Source organism: Oncorhynchus masou, chromosome 16 (assembly GCF_036934945.1).
Source record: "Oncorhynchus masou masou isolate Uvic2021 chromosome 16, UVic_Omas_1.1, whole genome shotgun sequence".
Lineage (NCBI taxonomy): Eukaryota > Metazoa > Chordata > Actinopteri > Salmoniformes > Salmonidae > Oncorhynchus > Oncorhynchus masou.
In genome coordinates this window covers 19,199,145-19,218,242 of record NC_088227.1, presented here as the reverse complement: position 1 = coordinate 19,218,242, position 19,098 = coordinate 19,199,145, and the positions used below count along the sequence as shown (strand labels likewise).

Below are 19,098 nucleotides of genomic sequence, written 5' to 3'. Positions count from 1 at the left end.
TTCATAACTCACATGTAAGTTTTAGAAAGTTTGAAATCCCCTACAATATTATAAAGCAATCTTAGGTACAGTAAAATGTTATTTTTGAGCCGACATTTCATTACATCTGCCATCAAGTGTTTTTGTCTGTTTGCGAGGATTTAACTTAGTGTAATACATGTTTTCCATTTGCAGATGAAGCCAGAGCTCATGCAGCTAGATGTGAGCAAATATGGGAAGAAAATCAAGGGGCTGAGCTCCAGGGATCGAATCAAGGAGGACCATGGAGAGAAGGAGGCCTCCTCAAAGCAGGCTGAGCCCACTCGCATCAGAATCTTTGAAGGAGGGTATGTCAAGATGGCTGCCATTAGCCATTAAAATGTAATTGAAAGCCTTTTGATATCAGTGTGGAACCTTCTGGAGACGGCTGCTTAAATTGTTATATTGTTGTGACTTCTATACAAAATGTACAGCTTTGTATAGAAATTAGCAGCACTTAAATATGACATATTTTGTGGTTAAGTTGGATTTAATGCCTGGTGGCTGAAACCACTTCTTCATGGCCTATGTTATATGAGAATGATACAACAATTACTTTGGTAACTGAAATGCAGCTATTACATGATTTTGTCAAATTACTGCTTTTCATGGACTTGAAGGCTTTCCCCGCAGAAATAGGATGTATACACTGCATTCAGAATGTAGTCAGACCCCTTGACCTTTTCCATATTTAGTTACGTTACAGCCTTATTCTAAAATCTAATTTAAATACATTTTCTCATCAATTTACACACGATTGCACACGGTGTTACACACGATGAGGTTTCACACAATTTGCACATAATGACAAAGCAAAAACAGGTTTTTAGAAATGTTTGCAAATGTATTAAAATACTAAACTGAAATATCATATTTACATAAGTATTCAGACCCTTTACTCAGTATTTTGTTGAAGCACCTTTGGCAGCGATTACAGCCTCGAGTCTTCTTGGGTATACAGTCTTCTATACAGACTGTACAGCAGTACAGTCTTGGCACATCTGTATTTGGGGAGTTTCTGCCATTCTTCCCTGCAGATCCTCTCAAGCTCTGTCAGGTTGGATGGGGAAAGTCGCTGCTGGGTTCAAGTCCGGGCTCTGGCTGGGCCACTCAAGGACATTCAGAGACTTGTCCCAGAATCTGCATTGTCTTGGCTGTGTGCTTAGGGTCGTTGTCCTGTTGGAAGGTGAACCGTCACCCAAGTCTGTAGTCCTGAGCACTCTGGAGCAGGTTTTCATCAAAGATCTCTCGATACTTTGCTCCGTTCATCTTTCCCTCGATCCTGACTAGTCTCCCAGTCCCTGCCACTGAATAACATCCCCACAGAATGATGCTTCCACCACCGTACTTCACCGTAGAGATGATGCCAGGTTTCCTCCAGATGTGACACTTGGCATTGGGGACAAAAAGTTAAATATTGGTTTCATCAGACTAGAAAATATTGTTTCTCATGGTTTGAGAGTATTTAGGTGCTTTTTGGCAAACTTAAAGCGGGCTGTCATGTGCCTTTTACTGAGGAGTGGCTTCTGTCTGGTCACTACCATAAAGGCCTGATTGGTGGAGTGCTGCAGAGATGGTTGTCCTTCTGAAAGGTTCTTCCATTTCCACAGAGGAACTCTGGAGCTCTTTCAGAGTGACCATTGGGTTCACCTCCCTGACCAAGGTCCTTCTCCCCCGATTGCTCAGTTTTACTGGGCGACCAGCTCTAGGAAGAGTCTTGGTGGTTCCAAACTTCTTCCATTTAAGAATGACAGCCACTGTGTTCTTGGGGACCTTCAATACTGCAGACATTTTATTTGGTACCCTTCCCCAGATCTGTGCCTCAGCACAGTCCTGTCTCACAGCTCCACGAAAATTCCTTTGATCTCATGGCTTGATTTCTGCTCTGATATGCACTGTCAACTGTGGGACCTCATATAGACAGGTGTGTGCCTTTCCAAATCATGTCCAATCAATTGGATTTACCACAGATGGACTCCAATCAAGTTGTAGAAAAATCTCATGGATGGTCAATGGAAAGAGTATGCACCTGAGCTCAATGTCGAGTCTCATAAGCAAAGGGTTTGAATACTTATGTAACTAAGTTTTTTCTGTTTTTATTTTCAATACATTTGCATAAATATCGAAAAACCTGTTTTTGCTTTGTCATTATGTGTAGATTAATGAGGAAAAATAAGGCTGTAATGTAAAAATGTGGAAAATGTCTGAATACTTTCCGAATGCACAGTATATATAAAGCAGAATGTATTTTTCAGATGGCTTTTAATTGTGGTTGAAAGGTGTTACTAGCATAGGCTACTGTTTTTATGGAAATACAGTAGAGCATAGTTTTGTTGTTTAACTGCCGTGGTATTATTGACTACTGTCCGTGAGGCTTCGGTTAACCTATTTACTTTGGTTCAAGCGATAAATAGATTTCCAAATCATTTTTGAAATCATTTATTTTCTTCTAATCACAATATCATACGGTGTCTTGAATATCCCTTTGAAGATATTACCATATACAGTTCGATTTTTTTCTTCATATAATTCAATTTCAGAAACGAGAACAGCTGTAAAAATGTCTGACCAATACCCAGTTGAATCTGGCACCAGAATTATTTTCTCTGAGCAGTTGCAGGCTAACTTTCCCAATGTAAAGTTAGCTGTTTGATGTATTTGATATTTGCTCCCTTAACACATGCTTCGATATACTCAAAACCCTCCACTAATGTTGAATAATCTGATCTTGTTATGATTTCAGGTACAAATCCAATGAAGACTATGTTTACGTGCGAGGTAGAGGAAGAGGGAAGTACATCTGTGAAGAGTGTGGGATCCGCTGTAAGAAGCCAAGCATGCTGAAGAAACATATCCGCACACACACCGATGTCCGGCCGTATGTCTGCAAGTTCTGCAACTTTGCTTTTAAAACCAAAGGTGGGTTTCCTTCTTCCATTTCATACAAACACATGTATGCAAATGTACACCTTTCTTCTCAAGCACTTTCACCTAATAGTTCAAACAAAAACAGTGATCACATTGGAAAATGATTTATGTACAGACTTCTGTCTGCATTGCGTTAGAAGGGTGGCAAGGTTCTCTCTCTCTCTCTCTCTCTCTCTGCTGCAGTGGAGTGTTGATGAGTGAATTGAAAGGCCAGGCGGCCTATGCTGCTTCCAGTAAGACATTTTAAAAGTCGTAAACTCTTGTTTCAGGAAACCTGACAAAACACATGAAGTCGAAAGCCCACATGAAGAAGTGCTTGGAGCTCGGGGTGTCAGTGACATCTGTGGAGGATCCTGACGCCGAGGAAGCTGGTATGAATCAGACAGACTTACTGAGCATATTTTATAGAGATGAGCCAATATTTGATAAATACTGGGCCCTGTATGTTGCACTGGTGCGGTTCTTGAGGAACAATTATTGTAATGAAAAACAGGAACCACCTCTGTCAGGTTTATGTAAAATGACCAACTTTAAAGATACACAGTTCACATTTTCCCTGCTTGTATCCCATCATTTAGCATTAAGTGGGAAAGAACACCAATGACCCATTCAGTCCAAAATAAGTAAATTGCAGTTGCTGTAAAAGATGTGTAAACGCCTAAATAGAAAAGCACTACTGTGTTTGTATGTCTCATTTCCTTGTTAAGACTGCACTAAATTCGGTTTATTTGTCTTGCAGAACAAAGTAGGCTACTGTTACTGCATTTGCATAGGGTTTGACTGGATCAACGGTTGGATAAACCATATGTTTCTTTTTAGACAATGTCGAGGATGGCCAGAGGGAGACTGGGAAGATGTCAGGCATCATGGCTGACCACCAGTTCTCAGACGCCGATGATTCTGATGGTGGCGAGGATGACGGGGATGAGGTGGACGACGATGAAGATGATGACGACGATTACGATGGCGAATCCACGCCGAAGACTCGCTCCAGAAGCACCAGCCCTCAGCCCTATGGCATACCATCTCTGTCCGTCACGGACTCTCAGGGCGCCTGCTCCTCAGACCTGCTGGGCCACTGCTCCAAACCACCCCTCTTCAGCTACTTCACCAGCCTGCCCAGCATTCAGATCACCCAGCTCATGGTGCCCAGTGAGGGTGCAGGCCAGGGCCAGATGGCAGAGTACCAGCAGCTGCTGCAGGGCGCCCTGGGGGAGGACTATAAGAGCAGGCTAGACGTACCCAGCTCCATGGACGAGGACTTTGGCCTTTCCCCAGCTCACAGCTCCTCATCATTCGACCTGTCCCTGTCTCGCCTCTCTTCCCCAGGCCTGGACTCCTCCCCTCTCCGAGAGCCATCCCCCACCTCCACTTCACGCAAGTACCTCTACCCCCGACGGGACCTGTCCCCCCATGGCCGCCTGTCACCCCACAGAGAGGTATCCCCTCTCAGGCACCACTCCCCCAAGAGGGACATCTCCTTCAGAAGGGACCTCTCGCCCCGCAGGGACCTTTCCCCCAGGAGTCACATCTCACCCCTGTCCCACGCCGGACGCCCCATGTCACCGGGCAGAGAACTGGTGGGCAGGAGGGAGCTGTCTCCACGGAGTCGCCACCGGGGCATGATCAGACCTGTCTCCCCCAGGAGGGGCATGCACCATCACAGTGCCCCCTGGAGTCTGGGCCAGCACCTACACTCAGAGATGGTGCCAATGGGTCAGCGTAGCAGAAGCCACTCAGAGATGGAGACAGTAAGTGTTCTATTCTATTATATAAACATTGCACATCAACCTTCATGAACAGCTCCTTACTAGCATAATATACACTGAGTATACCAAATATTAGGAACACATTCATAATATTGATTTGCCCCCCCCCCCCCCCCTCCACACACCTTTTGCCCTCAAAACAGCCTCAGTTCGTCGGGGCATGGACTCCAGAAAATTCTGTCATGGCTTTAGAAGCTTCTGATAGGCTAATTGACATCATTTGAGTCAATTGGAGGTGTACCTGTGGTGGATTTCAAGGCCTACCTTCAAACTCAGTGCCTCTTTGCTTGACATCATGGGAAAATCAAAATAAATCATCCAAGACCTCAGAAAAAAATTGAGTTGCATTGAGTTGCACCCCCCCCACACTATTGAGCGTAAAAAAAACAGCAGCGTTGCAGTTCTTGACACAAACCGGTGCTCCCATTCAAAGGCACTTGCATTTTTTTTCTTGACCATTCACTCTCTGAATGTCACACATATACAATCCATGATTCAATTGTCTCAATACTTAAAAATCCTCCTTTAACCTGTCTCCTCCCCTTCATTAAAGTGGATTTAACAAGTGACATCAATACGAGATCAGAGCTTTCACCTGGCTTCACCTAGTCAGTCTATGTCATGGAATGACATCATTAAATAGTAACCGCAAAACACCAGTCTCAACGTCAACAGTGAAGAGGTGACTCCGGGAAGCTGGCCTTTTAGGCAGAGTTGCAAAGAAAAAGCCATATCTCAGACTGGCCAATAAAAAAAAAAGATTAAGATGGGCAAAAGAACACAGACACTGGACAGAGGAACTCTGACTATAAGGCCTTCATTTCTCAGAATAGACTGAAGAGTTTCAGAAGAAAGTCTTTGTTTCTGGCCATTTTGAGCCTGTATTCAAACCCACAAATGCTGTTGCTCCAGATACTCAACTAGTCTAAAGAAGGCCAGTTTTATTGCTTTATTGCTTCTTTAATCAGGACAGTAGTTTTCAGCTGTGCTAACATACTGTAATTGCAAAAGGGTTTTCTAATGAAAAATTTGCCTTTTAAAATGATAAACTTGGATTAGCTAACACAACGTGCCATTGGAACACAGGAGTGATGGTTGCTGATAATATGCCTATGTACAGTTGAAGTTGGAAGTTTACATACACTTGGAGTCATTAAAACTCGTTTTTCAACCACTCCACAAATTTCCTGTTGACAAACTATAGTTTTGGCAAGTCGGTTAGGACATCTACTGTGTGCATGACACAAGTAATGTTTCCAACAATTGTTTACAGACAGATTATTTCACTGTATCACAATTCCAGTGGTTCAGAAGTTTACATACGCTAAGTTGACTGTGCCTTTAAACAGCTTGAAAAATTCCAGACAATTATGTCATGGCTTTAGAAGCTTCTGATAGGATAATAGACATCATTTGAGACATCATGGGAAAATCAAAAGAAATCTTCCAAGACCTCAGAAAAAGAATTGCGGACCACCACAAGTCTGGTTCATCCTTGAGAGCAATTTCCAGACACCTGAAGGTACCATGTTCATCTGTACAAACAATAGTGATCAAGTATAAATACCATGAGACCACACAGCCGTCATACCGCTCAGGAAGGAGATGCATTCTGTCTCCTAGAGATGAACGTACTTTGGTGCGAAAAGTGCAAATCAATCCCATCTCCTGTGGTCTGATGAAACAAAATAGAAATGTTTGGCCATAATGACCATCGTTATGTTTGGAGGAAAAAGGGGGATGCTTGCAAGCCGAAGAACACCATCCCAACCGTGAAGCACGAGTGTGGCAGGAGCATCATTTTGTGGGTGTACTTTGCTGCAGGAGGGACTGGTGCACTTCACAAAATAGATGGCTCATGAGGGAGAAAAATTATGTGGATATATTGAGCAACATCTCAAGACATCAGTCAGGAAGGTAAAGCTTGGTTGCAAATGGGTCTTCCAAATGGACAATGACCCCAAGCATACTTCCAAAGTGGTGGCAAAATGGCTTGAGGACAACAAAGTCAAGTTATTGGAGTGGCCATCACAAAGCCCTGACCTCACACCTATAGAAAATGTGTGGGCAGAATTAAAAAAGCGTGTGCGAGCAAGGAGGCCTACAACCCTGACTCAGTTAGACCAGCTCTGTCAGGAGGAATGGGCCAAAATTCACCCAATTTATTGTGGGAAGCTTGTGGAAGGCTACCTGAAACGTTTGACCCAAGTTAAACCATTTAAAGGCAATGCCTTCAAATACTAATTGAGTGTATGAAAACTTCTGACCCACTGGGAATGTGATGAAAGAAATAAAAGCTAAAATAAATAATTATCTCTACTATTAATCTGGCATTTCACATTTATTAAAATAAAGTGGGATCCTATCTGACCTATGACAGGGAATTATTTCTCGGATTCAATGTCAGGAATTATGAAAAACTGAGTTGAAATGTATTTGGCAAGGGTATATGTAAACTTCCAACTTCAACTGTAGATATTCCATTAAAAAATCAGCCGTTTCCAGCTACAATAGTCATTTACAACATTAACAATGTCTACACTGTATTTCAATTTGATGGTAATTTAATGGACAAAAACTAGGACATTTTTAAGTGACCATGAACTTTTGAATGGTAATGTGTATATATACTGAAGAAAAATATAAATGCAACATGTGTTGGTCCCATGTTTCATGTGCTGAAATAAAAGATCCCTGAATCTTTCCATATGCACAACAATCTTATTTCTCGAATGTTGCGCACACATTTGTTTAATTCTCTGTTCGTGAACATTTCTCCTTTGCCAAGACAATCCATCCACCTGACAGGTGTGGCATATCAAGAAGCTGATTAAAACAGCATGATCATAACACAGGTGCACCTTGTGCTGGGGACAATAAAGGCCACTCTAAAATGTACATTTTTGTCACACAACACAGTCTCACAGATGTCTCAAGTTTTGAGGGAGTGTGAAATAGGCATGTTGACTGCAGAATGTCCACCTGAGCTGTTGCCAGAGAATTTAAGGTTAATTTATCTACCATAAGCAGCCTCCAACGTCATTTTAGAGAATTTGTCAGTACTTCCAACCGGCCTCAAAACCGCAGACCATGTGTAACCTCTCCAGCCTCAGACCTCCACATCTGGCTTCTTTACCTGTGGGATCGTCTGAGACCAGCCACCTGGATTACTGATGAAACTGAGGAGTATTTCTGTCTGTAATAAAGCCCTTTTGTGGGGAAAAACTCATTCTGATTTGCTGGGACTGGCTTCCCAGTGGGTGGGCCTGGCTCCTAAATGCGTGGGCCTATGCCATCCCAGGTCCACCCATGGATGCGCCCCTGCCCAGTCATGTGAAATCCATAGATTGTGGCCTAATTTATTTATTTCAATTGACTGATATCCTTATATGAACTGTAACATAGTAAAATTGTTGAAATTGTTATATGTTGCGTTTACATTTTTATTCAGTGTATTATTAGTGCCTGCTTTTATAGGATGATAAATGGAGAGTCTAACTTAAAGTTATAGTACAATGGAACCGTGCAGGCCCACTATAGAGTGCTCTTACAGTCTCTGCGGTTGTTTCTATTTATATATGTGGCTAATTAAGAATCCCTGGGGAAAGTGGAAAAATGCAGTATTCTTGCACTGTGGAGTCATTCTTGACTTCTCCACACCATCTGGTTGGTTTCCGTGGTAGTGAGGGATAAAAAGATAAGCCAGCCGTAGCCATAATGTACTGTAAGCTTGGCTCATCACTCAGTGGTTAGTAACTGTTTTTTTTTTCTTTCTTAAGATTCTTTTTAAATCCAGACAGTTTAAATGAAGCGTGAAATGGAGCCTGCTTCAGCTGTATAATATATATATATATTTTTTTAATATTCATATTTGACTTCTTTTTTCGCTGGTAATAGTTTTGTCGTATTTGAGTTGATTTTTCCTACCATCTCAAGATCCATTAAAATCCAAACTAACACTTCATTTGGATAGTCAGTAACCTTTCAACTACATGTGTACAAAGCCTAACCCTAGCCCTTATCCTAATGCTAAACTTAACCCTAACCTTAACCCTCACCCTAAATCCATATTTTAAAACTAACCTTAACCATAACCAGCATTTGCTTATCAACCGATAGTTTGTTGATAGTATGAAGAAGCACAGGGCAAAGTTCTATTTCCAATGACATACAATTCCTAAAAACGATAGGCGATTTACATTGAATGTAAATAAATGTTGTTTCATGCATTTGCCTATTTTCATACAGTGCATTTGGAAAAAATTCCGACCCATTGACTTTTACCACATTTTGTCAAATTACAGCATTATTCTAAAATGTATAAAATTGTTTTTTTTTTACCTCCTCAATCTACACACAATACACCTTAATGACAATGAATACTTACAGTACCAGTCAGAAGTTTGGACACACCTACTCATTCCAGTGTTTTTCTTTCTTTATTTTGTCTATTTCTACATTGTAGAATAATAGTGAAGACATCAAAACTATGAAATAAAACATATGGAATCATTTAATATCCAAATGAGTGTTAAACAAATCAAAATACATTTTATATTTGAAATTCTAAGTATCCACCCTTTGCCTTGATGACAGCTTTGCACTCTCTTGGCCCTTGAAACCTGTTTTTGCTTTGTCATTGTGTGTAGATAGATGAGGATTGAATCCATTTTTGAATCCATTTTTTAATAAGTCTGTAAGGTAACAAAATGTGGAAAGCCTGTTACTTGCGAGGCACATCATGGGCATTAAAATTACTAATTTAACATTTATTTTTATTTTTATATCACTGGACTGATGGTTCGATTTTGTATCAGTTATTGAGAAATATAGATTTTTTCAGCATTAAAATGCACCATGTATTATGTGGGTTGAATGCTGTAACAGCGCAGAATAAAACAATGAATAAAGTCCCATGAGGGTAGTGACTGCCCATTACTGCCTATCTATTAACATCATTTATTCACATTACTTCACTTTAATAAATATTTCAAACGTTGCGTATATTACGTTCATTTTATTTGATGACTTTATTATGTCTTTAAGTTAATAATTATTTGACTAATTCCCACCTTGCGAGCAAAACATTTTAGCGGCCCCCTCATGACAGTGAAGAGAGACATTTTTTGTTTAAATGTTCATTTCTTGCAATTCTACATATTTTGCCACAGGGCGGAGAGAAGATTTTAACAATTGTATAACTCATTTCATGCAACTCTACTCATTTTGCCGTGGGGTGGAGAGAAAAATTAAACATTTTACAGCTAATTACCTGCAATTCTACACATTTTGCCATAGGTTGGAGGCAAATGTTGTCCGATTTTTATATGATAACTGATGATCAATGGGACCCACCCCGTTTGGAACACTGACAAGTAATAATAATAATAAAAACATTATACAATAAAAATATGTTATTGGGGGATTGCTCAATCTGATTGGGTGGGCCTGGCTCCCCAGTGGGTGTGTCTGCGCCCACCAGTGCCTACGCCCCTGACTTAAATTGAGAAAATGCGTAGTACTTTCTGCATATTCTATAGTCGAAGATCCACAGACCCTATTTATCTTTGGCCACTATATTTTGTACTGAATTCATCTTGTATTGTTTCAGGATCAGAGGAAGGGTTCCCCTCCCAACAGCAGCCAGGAGTCCACACGGCCACACCAGGGCCTGTTCAGCCACCTCCCCCTGCACTCCCAGCAGCAGGTCCGCATCCCCTTCCCCATGATCCCTATCGGGGGCATCCAGATGGTGCACTCCGTGGCCACCTCCGTCACCGGCCTGGCCCACCCTGCCCGCCTCCCTCTGCAGAAGAGCACGTCCGAGGAGTCTAGCACCAGTGAAGTGTCCTTCCCGCTGGCCAGGGGGTCCACCAGGTCCACCGATTCGCCCCAGTGCCATGAAAGAATGGAGAGGACCCCGGTTCCTTCCTCCGGCCCGTCCTTACCCAGGTCAGGAAGTCGCCGGGACAGCGCAGACATGTCCGACATCAAGGACAATCAGCAGCAGGAGGAGAGCATACAGACATGTACCAAAGCTATCGCCTCTCTCCGCATCGCTACGGAACATGACACTCTGGAGAAAGGCGTGGTGGCGTGCTCTTTAGAGCCCCACCAGAGACGCCACTCCCCGCTGCCTCACCCCTGCCATCCCCCTCACCCCATCCCTCAGGAGAGCGCTCCCAGTAGGATTCAGCACTTTAGTGGCCTAGAGGTTAGGCAGACCCCGGCCGGCCGCTCGGCCTCCCCTCTCCCCCTATCCTCCAGCTCCAGCTCAGAGACCTCCCTGCCGGCCACATCAAAGGGCCCGGCGGGTCCCACGGCAGGGCCAGGCCACCATGTCAAGGAGAGGTCACCAGGTCGACAGGGCCCAGGGGAAAGGGCAGCAAGCACAAAGAGAGGTAAAGATATATCAAAGGACTCCACAGAGAACAGGTGAACGATGTTTAAAAAGGGAGGGACGTGCAACGTAAAGACATCAACCCATACTATTGCACACACACAACACAAGAACACAGAGAGACAGACATTCAAACACACACACACGCAAACACAAGCAAATTAAGTAGATACTCTGCAGTTTCAATGTATGTGTATAGCATGCCTTTTATAATCTGGTTTGCTATTTTAACAATGTATTTCTTATTTAAAGTTTCAGAGAATATACATACAGTATATGTTAACTTATCCATGAGCCTGACCAAATTGCTTATGGACTCCAGTCTGGTACTTTTAAATGTACAAATGTGTGTGCCTTTTCTTTACTTTCTGCTTATATTCTTATAAGCATATTAAGCAGGAAGAGATGTAAATATATAAAGTTTATCAGCTTTGTAATAAATGCAATTTCCCGTCCTTTTTGGACACTTGAGTCTGAATGATGTGAAGTATCAATATATGTAAGGTTGCACTAAAACATATTTTTATATGAGTGAAATTAAATGGCTTTTGTGTACAGCAGCAATTCTATAATACTATTTATTGTATCATGTTTTATAAATTGTACATTTTTCTTAATGTTGTGTATGCCTTTTCTATGTAAAGCATGGGTTTTGCTATGGCGTAATTAGAGCAAAAAATATGTACACTGTAAAATGGCTTTATATGTTAGTGAATACACTTTACTTGGAAGTATATACATATAATTAAATTTGCAAGAATATATACCTATTGTATAAATATATATATATTCTATATATATATATATATATATATACACTTACATTTTGGATTGACACCCACATACAGTATGGTAGTTAGTTCTAAATGCTTTTTCTCTCCTGCTGGATTGGCTACACTAGTTGTGATTTTGTCATTTTTTTACAAAAAAGTAGAACTTATTATTTTTTTGTTCAACATGTGCACTTATGCATTTTCTTTCTTTTTGTTGTTGTTCATCGCTTACTGAAGTAGTAGTGAAATATTAAAAATAGTTTGATCTTCTGTGAATCATGTTGCTTGAAGTACTTGATTTAATGAGTAGTATGGGGAACATTCCAGCAGATGTAATATTGAATGCCCATGAATCTGTGTGTATATATGTATATATATATATATATATGTATGTATATATATATATGTATATATATATATATATATATATATATATATATATATATATATATATATATATATATATATATATATATATATATATATATATATATATATGCAGTCATACACATTTATACATGGAAAGAGTTGATTCTGGGCGATGCCGTCAGTTCATCCCCAAAACATTTTTAAAGGCTTGTACACACAGATATCAAGAACTCTGAAGAAATGCACCTTATGTTCCCTAAATTTTGGGGGTACAATCTCATAATATATACATTTTGGAACTGGGATTTGGAATCCCCAGTTGCTTGTAAAAAGCTGTGCAAATAAACAACCTAAATGAATGGGAGCATTCAGCCAGTCACTCTTATGTATCTGTATTTTGTATGGTGTGTATAAGCTCGGTGTTTACTCTTTGGATATTTTTGTCAGTAGTCCCTGGTATTCACTTAACTGTATTAACATGTCTTTCAAATATAAGGTATCAAAGCACAAATCATTGTATCGGAAGAAAAGAGAAAAAAAAGGTAAACATACATAAAAAGGGTAACTTTGTGATGTTCAGTGGAAAGTACAATATCATGTAAGACCCCAGTTTTAATAATGAATCACAGTACAGGTGGGAAAAAAAAAATTTTTGTTAAAAAAATAAATAAATACGACTACAATAATATGCATGTCCTCGATGCTTTCATTCTTTGTCTCCCTCAAGTGCTTCATATGTACGTACAGTGCCAGTCAAAAGTTTGGACAACTCATTACAGGGTTTTTACTTAATATTGAATATTTTCTACATTGTAGAATAATAGTGAAGACATCAGAACTATGAAATAACACATATGGAATCATGTAGTAACCAAAAAAGTGTAAAAAAAATCAAAATATATTTTATATTTGAGATTCTTCAAAGTAGCCACCATTTGCATTGATGACTAAAGTTAATTTGTGGAATTTATTTCCTTCTTAACTTAAGGTATAGGGGGCAGCATTTTCACTTTTGGATAAATAGCGTGCCCAATTTCAACTTCCTGCTACTCAAGCCAAGAATATAAGATATGCATATTATTAGTAGATTTGGATAGAAAACACTGAAGTTTCTAAAACTGTTTGAATCATGCCTGTGAGTATAACAGAACTTATGTAGCAGGCAAAACCCCGAGGACTAACCATTCAGACTTTTTTTTGAGGTCTCTGTCTGTTCAGGAAACTTCTCATTGGGAAACGATATTTCTTAGGAACTTGTTTTCAGTTCCTTCCGCTTCCACTGGATGTCACCAGTCTTTGGAATTTGGTTGAGGTTATTCCTTTGTGCAAGGAAGAAGTATGGCCATCTAGGAACTGCGTAACACTGTTGACGGTTGCGCAAGACTTGAACAGTAACTTGGTTTGTTGTCTTCCTGTATTGAACACAGATAGACCCGTCTTCAATTTGATCGATTATTAACGTTTAAAAATACCTAAAGTTGTATTACAAAAGTAGTTTGAAATGTTTTGGCAAAGTTTACAGGCAACTTTTGAAATATTTTGTAGTGACGTTGCGCAATTTGGAAGCATTTTTTTTCTGGATCAAAAGCGGCAAATAAATTGACATTTTGGATATATATGGACAGAATTAATCGAACAAAAGGACCAATTGTGATGTTTATGGGACATATTGGAGTGCCAACAAAAGAAGCTCGTCAAAGGTAAGGCATGTTTTATATTTTATTTCTGCGTTTTGTGTAGCGCCTGCAGGGTTGAAATATGCTACCCTCTTTGTTTACTGTTGTGCTATCATCAGATAATAGCTTCTTATGCTTTCGCCGAAAAGCCTTTTTAAAATTTGGCATGTTGGCTGGATTCACAACAAGTGTAGCTTTAATTTAGTATCTTACATGTATGATTTAATGAAAGTTTGATTTTTATATAATTTTATTTGAATTTGCCGCGCTGCATTTTCCCTGGCTTTTGGCCAAGTGGGACGCAAGCGTCCCCTATACCATAAGAAGTTAATGCATTTGAGCCCCCTTGAACTTTGTGACCTTTTGCCACATTTCAGGCTTCAAGCATAAAGATATAAAACTGTATTTTTTTGTGAAGAATCAACAACAAGTGGGACACAATCATGAAGTGGAACGACATTTATTGGATATTTCAAACTTTTTTAACAAATCAAAAACTGAAAAATTGGGCGTGCAAAATTATTGAGCCCCTTTACTTTCAGTGCAGCAAACTCTCTCCAGAAGTTCAGTGAGGATCTCTGAATGATCCAATATTGACCTAAATGACTAATGATGATAAATTCAATCCACCTGTGTGTAATCAAGTCTCCGTATAAATGCACCTGCACTGTGATAGTGTCAGAGGACCGTTAAAAGCGCAGAGAGCATCATGAAGAACAAGGAACATACCAGGCAGGTCCGAGATACTGTTGTGAAGAAGTTTAAAGCCGGATTTGGATACAAAAAGATTTCCCAAGCTTTAAACTCCCAAGGAGCACTGTGGAAGCGATAATATTGAAATGGAAGGAGTATCAGACCACTGCAAATCTACCAAGACCTGGCCGTCCCTCTAAACTTTCAGCTCATACAAGGAGAAGACTGATCAGAGATGCAGCCAAGAGGCCCATGATCACTCTGGATGAACTGCAGAGATCTACAGCTGAGGTGGGAGACTCTGTCCATAGGACAACAATCAGTATATTGCACAAATCTGGCCTTTATGGAAGAGTGGCAAGAAGAAAGCCATTTCTTAAAGATATCCATAAAAAGTGTTGTTTAAAGTTTGCCACAAGCCACCTGGGAGACACACCAAACATGTTGAAGAAGGTGCTCTGGTCAGATGAAACCAAAATTGAACTTTTTGGCAACAATGCAAAACGTTATGTTTGGCGTAAAAGCAACACAGCTCATCACAATGAACACACCATCCCCACTGTCAAACATGGTGGTGGCAGCATCATGGTTTGGGCCTACTTATCTTCAGCAGGGACAGGGAAGATGGTTAAAATTGATGGGAATATGGATGGAGCCAAATACAGGACCATTCTGGAAGAAAACCTGATGGAGTCTGCAAAAGACCTGAGACTGGGACGGAGATTTGTCTTCCAACAAGACAATGATCCAAAACATAAAGCAACATCTACAATGGAATGGTTCAAAAATAAACATATCCAGGTGTTAGAATGGCCAAGTCAAAGTCCAGACCTGAACTCAATCGAGAATCTGTGGAAAGAACTGAAAACTGCTGTTCACAAATGCTCCCCATCCAACCTCACTGAGCTCGAGCTGTTTTGCAAGGAGGAATGGGAAAAAATTTCAGTCTCTCGATGTGCAAAACTGATAGAGACATACCCCAAGCGACTTACAGCTGTAATCGCAGCAAAAGGTGGCGCTACAAAGTATTAACTTAAGGGGGCTGAATAATTTTGCACACCCAATTTTTCAGTTTTTGATTTGTTAAAAAAGTTTGAAATATCCAATAAATGTCGTTCCACTTCATGATTGTGTCCCACTTGTTGTTGATTCTTCACAAAAAAATACAGTTTTATATCTTTATGTTTGAAGCCTGAAATGTGGCAAAAGGTCGCAAAGTTCAAGGGGGCCGAATACTTTCGCAAGGCACTGTATATACCTCTTATATAAAACCTTAAAGATCTCATCTCCAGCTGCTAATTTTTGGCTATCACTGCGTGTAGTTACTTCCCTTTGGTTTAAATCCACTCTGACACAACTAGGTTGGTTATTCTCACTAATGTGCTTGTCTTTCAGATCACTTTGAAAGATACTTTGATCTTAGGATATTTTAAACCTGATGAGTTTATATGTTTCTACTTTGAAAGTCATCTGTTTACGTAAATTCACATGGGAATTCTCCCTTTAGATCTTCAGTAACTCAGAGACCTATTTTGGATTGTCATATTGTCATCCTCATGAATACTGCATCTGACAACTTGTTCTTACAGTATGTCGGTATTCAGGTAGAATATACAATACAGCCAGCAAATGACTAGCCTATTGGTTATTTTGTATCCAGGCATGTGGGTGCAGTGGCCTGGTGCTGTCAGGGCTGTGAGTGAGCACGCTAGATGTATTATTTTCCTTACATCTCCATCAGGGTGGCAGGCAGGCAGTCGGTTGAGTGTCCTCCCCTAGGACATGGCTGTGTCACCCAGACACCTGCCATCCGTCTGGCCTTGTCCTGTCTTTTCATGTCCAACCCTCTCTGATGAACGGCTACCACAGACAGATCAGGACTGCAGGACGTGCTGCTGGAGCCAGCCTCTGAATATAAAGCACAGCCCAGAGATTTCTCCTGGCCCTAAAGATAGCCTACCTACTCTCTATTGTTCTCTTACAGACATTTACAGTTGTCGTTGGTTTAAGGGTGAGGCACGTATAGTAAATAAACATTTTGATTTGTTTGAAAAAAGGAGGAGTGGCCATCCCCATAATGCCACAATCACCCACTTCACACTTTGTACTGAGTGGCTATTGTGAAATGTTATAGAGCAAGAGCAACATTAGTTATGGGTTTAGAGGGCGTGCTGTCGCATGCCACTAAGGATATAGTTTCTGTACATTACAGCTCTTGGATGTCATTGATCATAACCTATTGCTGAAAAACATAGCTGTTATGGATTTGCATCCTCTGCCTTATTATTGGCAGCCGGCTAGGGACATTATTGTTTTCTGTTTTTACAAATGACCTTCCACTGTTCTTGAATAAAGCCTGTGTCTATGTACGCTGACGACTCAACAGTATACACATTGGCTGCAACATTCAAATAAATAACTGAGAAATGTAACATAGAGCTCCAGTCAGTTTCAGAATGGGTAACGAGCTGGTGCTAAATATCTCTAAAACCAACCAGTGGTCTCGTCACAGTCCCCAGATCCAGAACAAAGGCTGGGAAACACACAGTATTAAATAGAGCCATGACTACATGGAACTCTCTACCACCCCAGGTGACTCAAGCTAGCAATAAAAGCAGTTTTAAAAAACAGATAAAAGAACAACTTAGTGCACAAAGGGGACTGTGAAGAGACACAGACATTTTATATATATTGTATTGTAATTTCGTTGTACTATGTATTATACCTAGATAATGTGTGTATGTACTGATATGTCGGCTATGTGTGACATTTTAAATTGATGCATTTCAGTCATTGAATAATATTGTTCTGTAATATGTATTATGTCATGTTTTGTGTGGACCCCAGGAAGAATAGCTGATGCTTTTGCAGTGGCTAATGGGGATTCTAATAAACACACACAATGACAGGAAATAATCTCTTTATGTTTTTGCTGTGCTGTGTATGCACTGTATTGTGTATGATCAATGCATTATTTTTATTGAGGTGCCATCTTGGCCAGGTCATAAATGATCAATGGGACTTTTCTGGATAAAGCAAATGCATGCTAGTTATAAATGATGACTCGTCAAGCCGTGCAGTTTGTTCAATGTGCAGTTAACAAGCTGTCTAAAGCGGTCTTATTTTGCCAAATGATTTACTTCTCTCATTTCAAATTGGTCATTTGGAATCACTAGGATGTAGTACTAGCATAATGGAAGACTGCAATGTGTCGTTAAGATTGAACTCACAGGTTCCAAGGAAGTAGTGAGTGTTTGGTTTGGGGGGTACCCTCACAGTGTGTGTGCCTGTTTTCCTGGAGAGGAATTTGTTTGGAGGAGGAAATAGTTGTCCATATTTTTGTGTCAGGAAAAAAAATGTATCAATTAAAACCATAATGTTCTCTCTCATGTCCATGTTTTCAGGACCGGGAAGGTTCATCTGAGCACTTGACAGGAAAAACTGGTGACGTTAACAAGCTCTGATGATATCCCTCAGATGGAAACCCACTTGCATGGGAAATAATTTAATGTAACGTACGTAAAATTTGGGGCAGCAGGTAGCCTACTGTTGGACCAGTAACTGAAAGGTTGCTAGATTGAATCCTTGAGCTGACAAGGTACAAAATCTGCTGTTCTGCCCCTGAACAAGGCAGTTAATCCACTGTTCCTAGGCCGTCATTGTAAATGAGAATTTATTCTTAACTGGCTTGCATAGTTAAATAAAGGTTAAATAATTAAAATGTACTCTACCTATGCATGATGGCTTGACAAAAATGATATAGAGGAAGGTGTGTGCCAGGAACATTGGAATATGAACCAAAATGTGTGTTTACCAGAAAATTGTATTCTGTAAATGTCAATGACAGGATTATATACACAGTAAGCATAAAGCGGTGTATTGCACACAACAACCCATATGTCCTACATAAAGGCTGGGTAGACTGTACCCTAAGTAAAAGTCAGCACTGACCTAGAATATAATATATGAATGCAGATGCTTTTATTTTTGTATTTTTTTTGAGTCGAGTAGTCATTTTCATTATTATTTCTTTGTTTTAATTAACAAATATCCGCAAACAAAAGAGGAATAGTCACATGCAAACAAGCATACATAAAAATTATTTAAATTGCCAGGAATCCTAAACAAAGAGATCATATTCATTAATAATACAACAAGTTCGAATTGCCTTTTCTCCCCTTCATTTTAGTTAAAGTAGTGCCATATTGTTTAAATGTATTAATAAAGTGAAAAAAGTTAGGTTTTGAATTAGACCATTTGCATTTGTGAATAGGAAACTTACCTAGTATTATAAGAAGTTGAATTAAATATACTACGACTCTAGGCTAAACTGCTTCAAGAACATTCATTGTAGACATGTCATAGAGATATACTGCCACCTGTAGGTAAAACATAGTAGTACAGCTGTGTTGAAAGCCTGTTGAAATGTGAACTGCATGCATGTAGACGGATGACTGTTCTGCATTCGTCTG

The 19,098-nt window shown here is 40.0% G+C and overlaps 1 protein-coding gene across 5 annotated transcripts in view; it reads left to right on the top strand.

Annotated features, from left to right (window-relative positions):
- Positions 1-12,164, top strand: part of LOC135557608 (transcription factor HIVEP2-like) — a 93,127-nt gene extending 80,963 nt beyond the window's left edge. For all 5 annotated transcript variants that reach the window (XM_064991046.1, XM_064991045.1, XM_064991044.1 and 2 more), the window contains 5 exons: positions 175-326; positions 2,762-2,937; positions 3,216-3,317; positions 3,766-4,697; positions 10,327-12,164. In XM_064991046.1, coding sequence (XP_064847118.1) covers positions 175-326; positions 2,762-2,937; positions 3,216-3,317; positions 3,766-4,697; positions 10,327-11,154 — 2,190 coding nt within the window. In that variant the 3' untranslated portion in view covers positions 11,155-12,164. The remainder of the gene's footprint in view (positions 1-174; positions 327-2,761; positions 2,938-3,215; positions 3,318-3,765; positions 4,698-10,326) is intronic.
- The last annotated feature ends 6,934 nt before the right edge of the window (positions 12,165-19,098 follow it).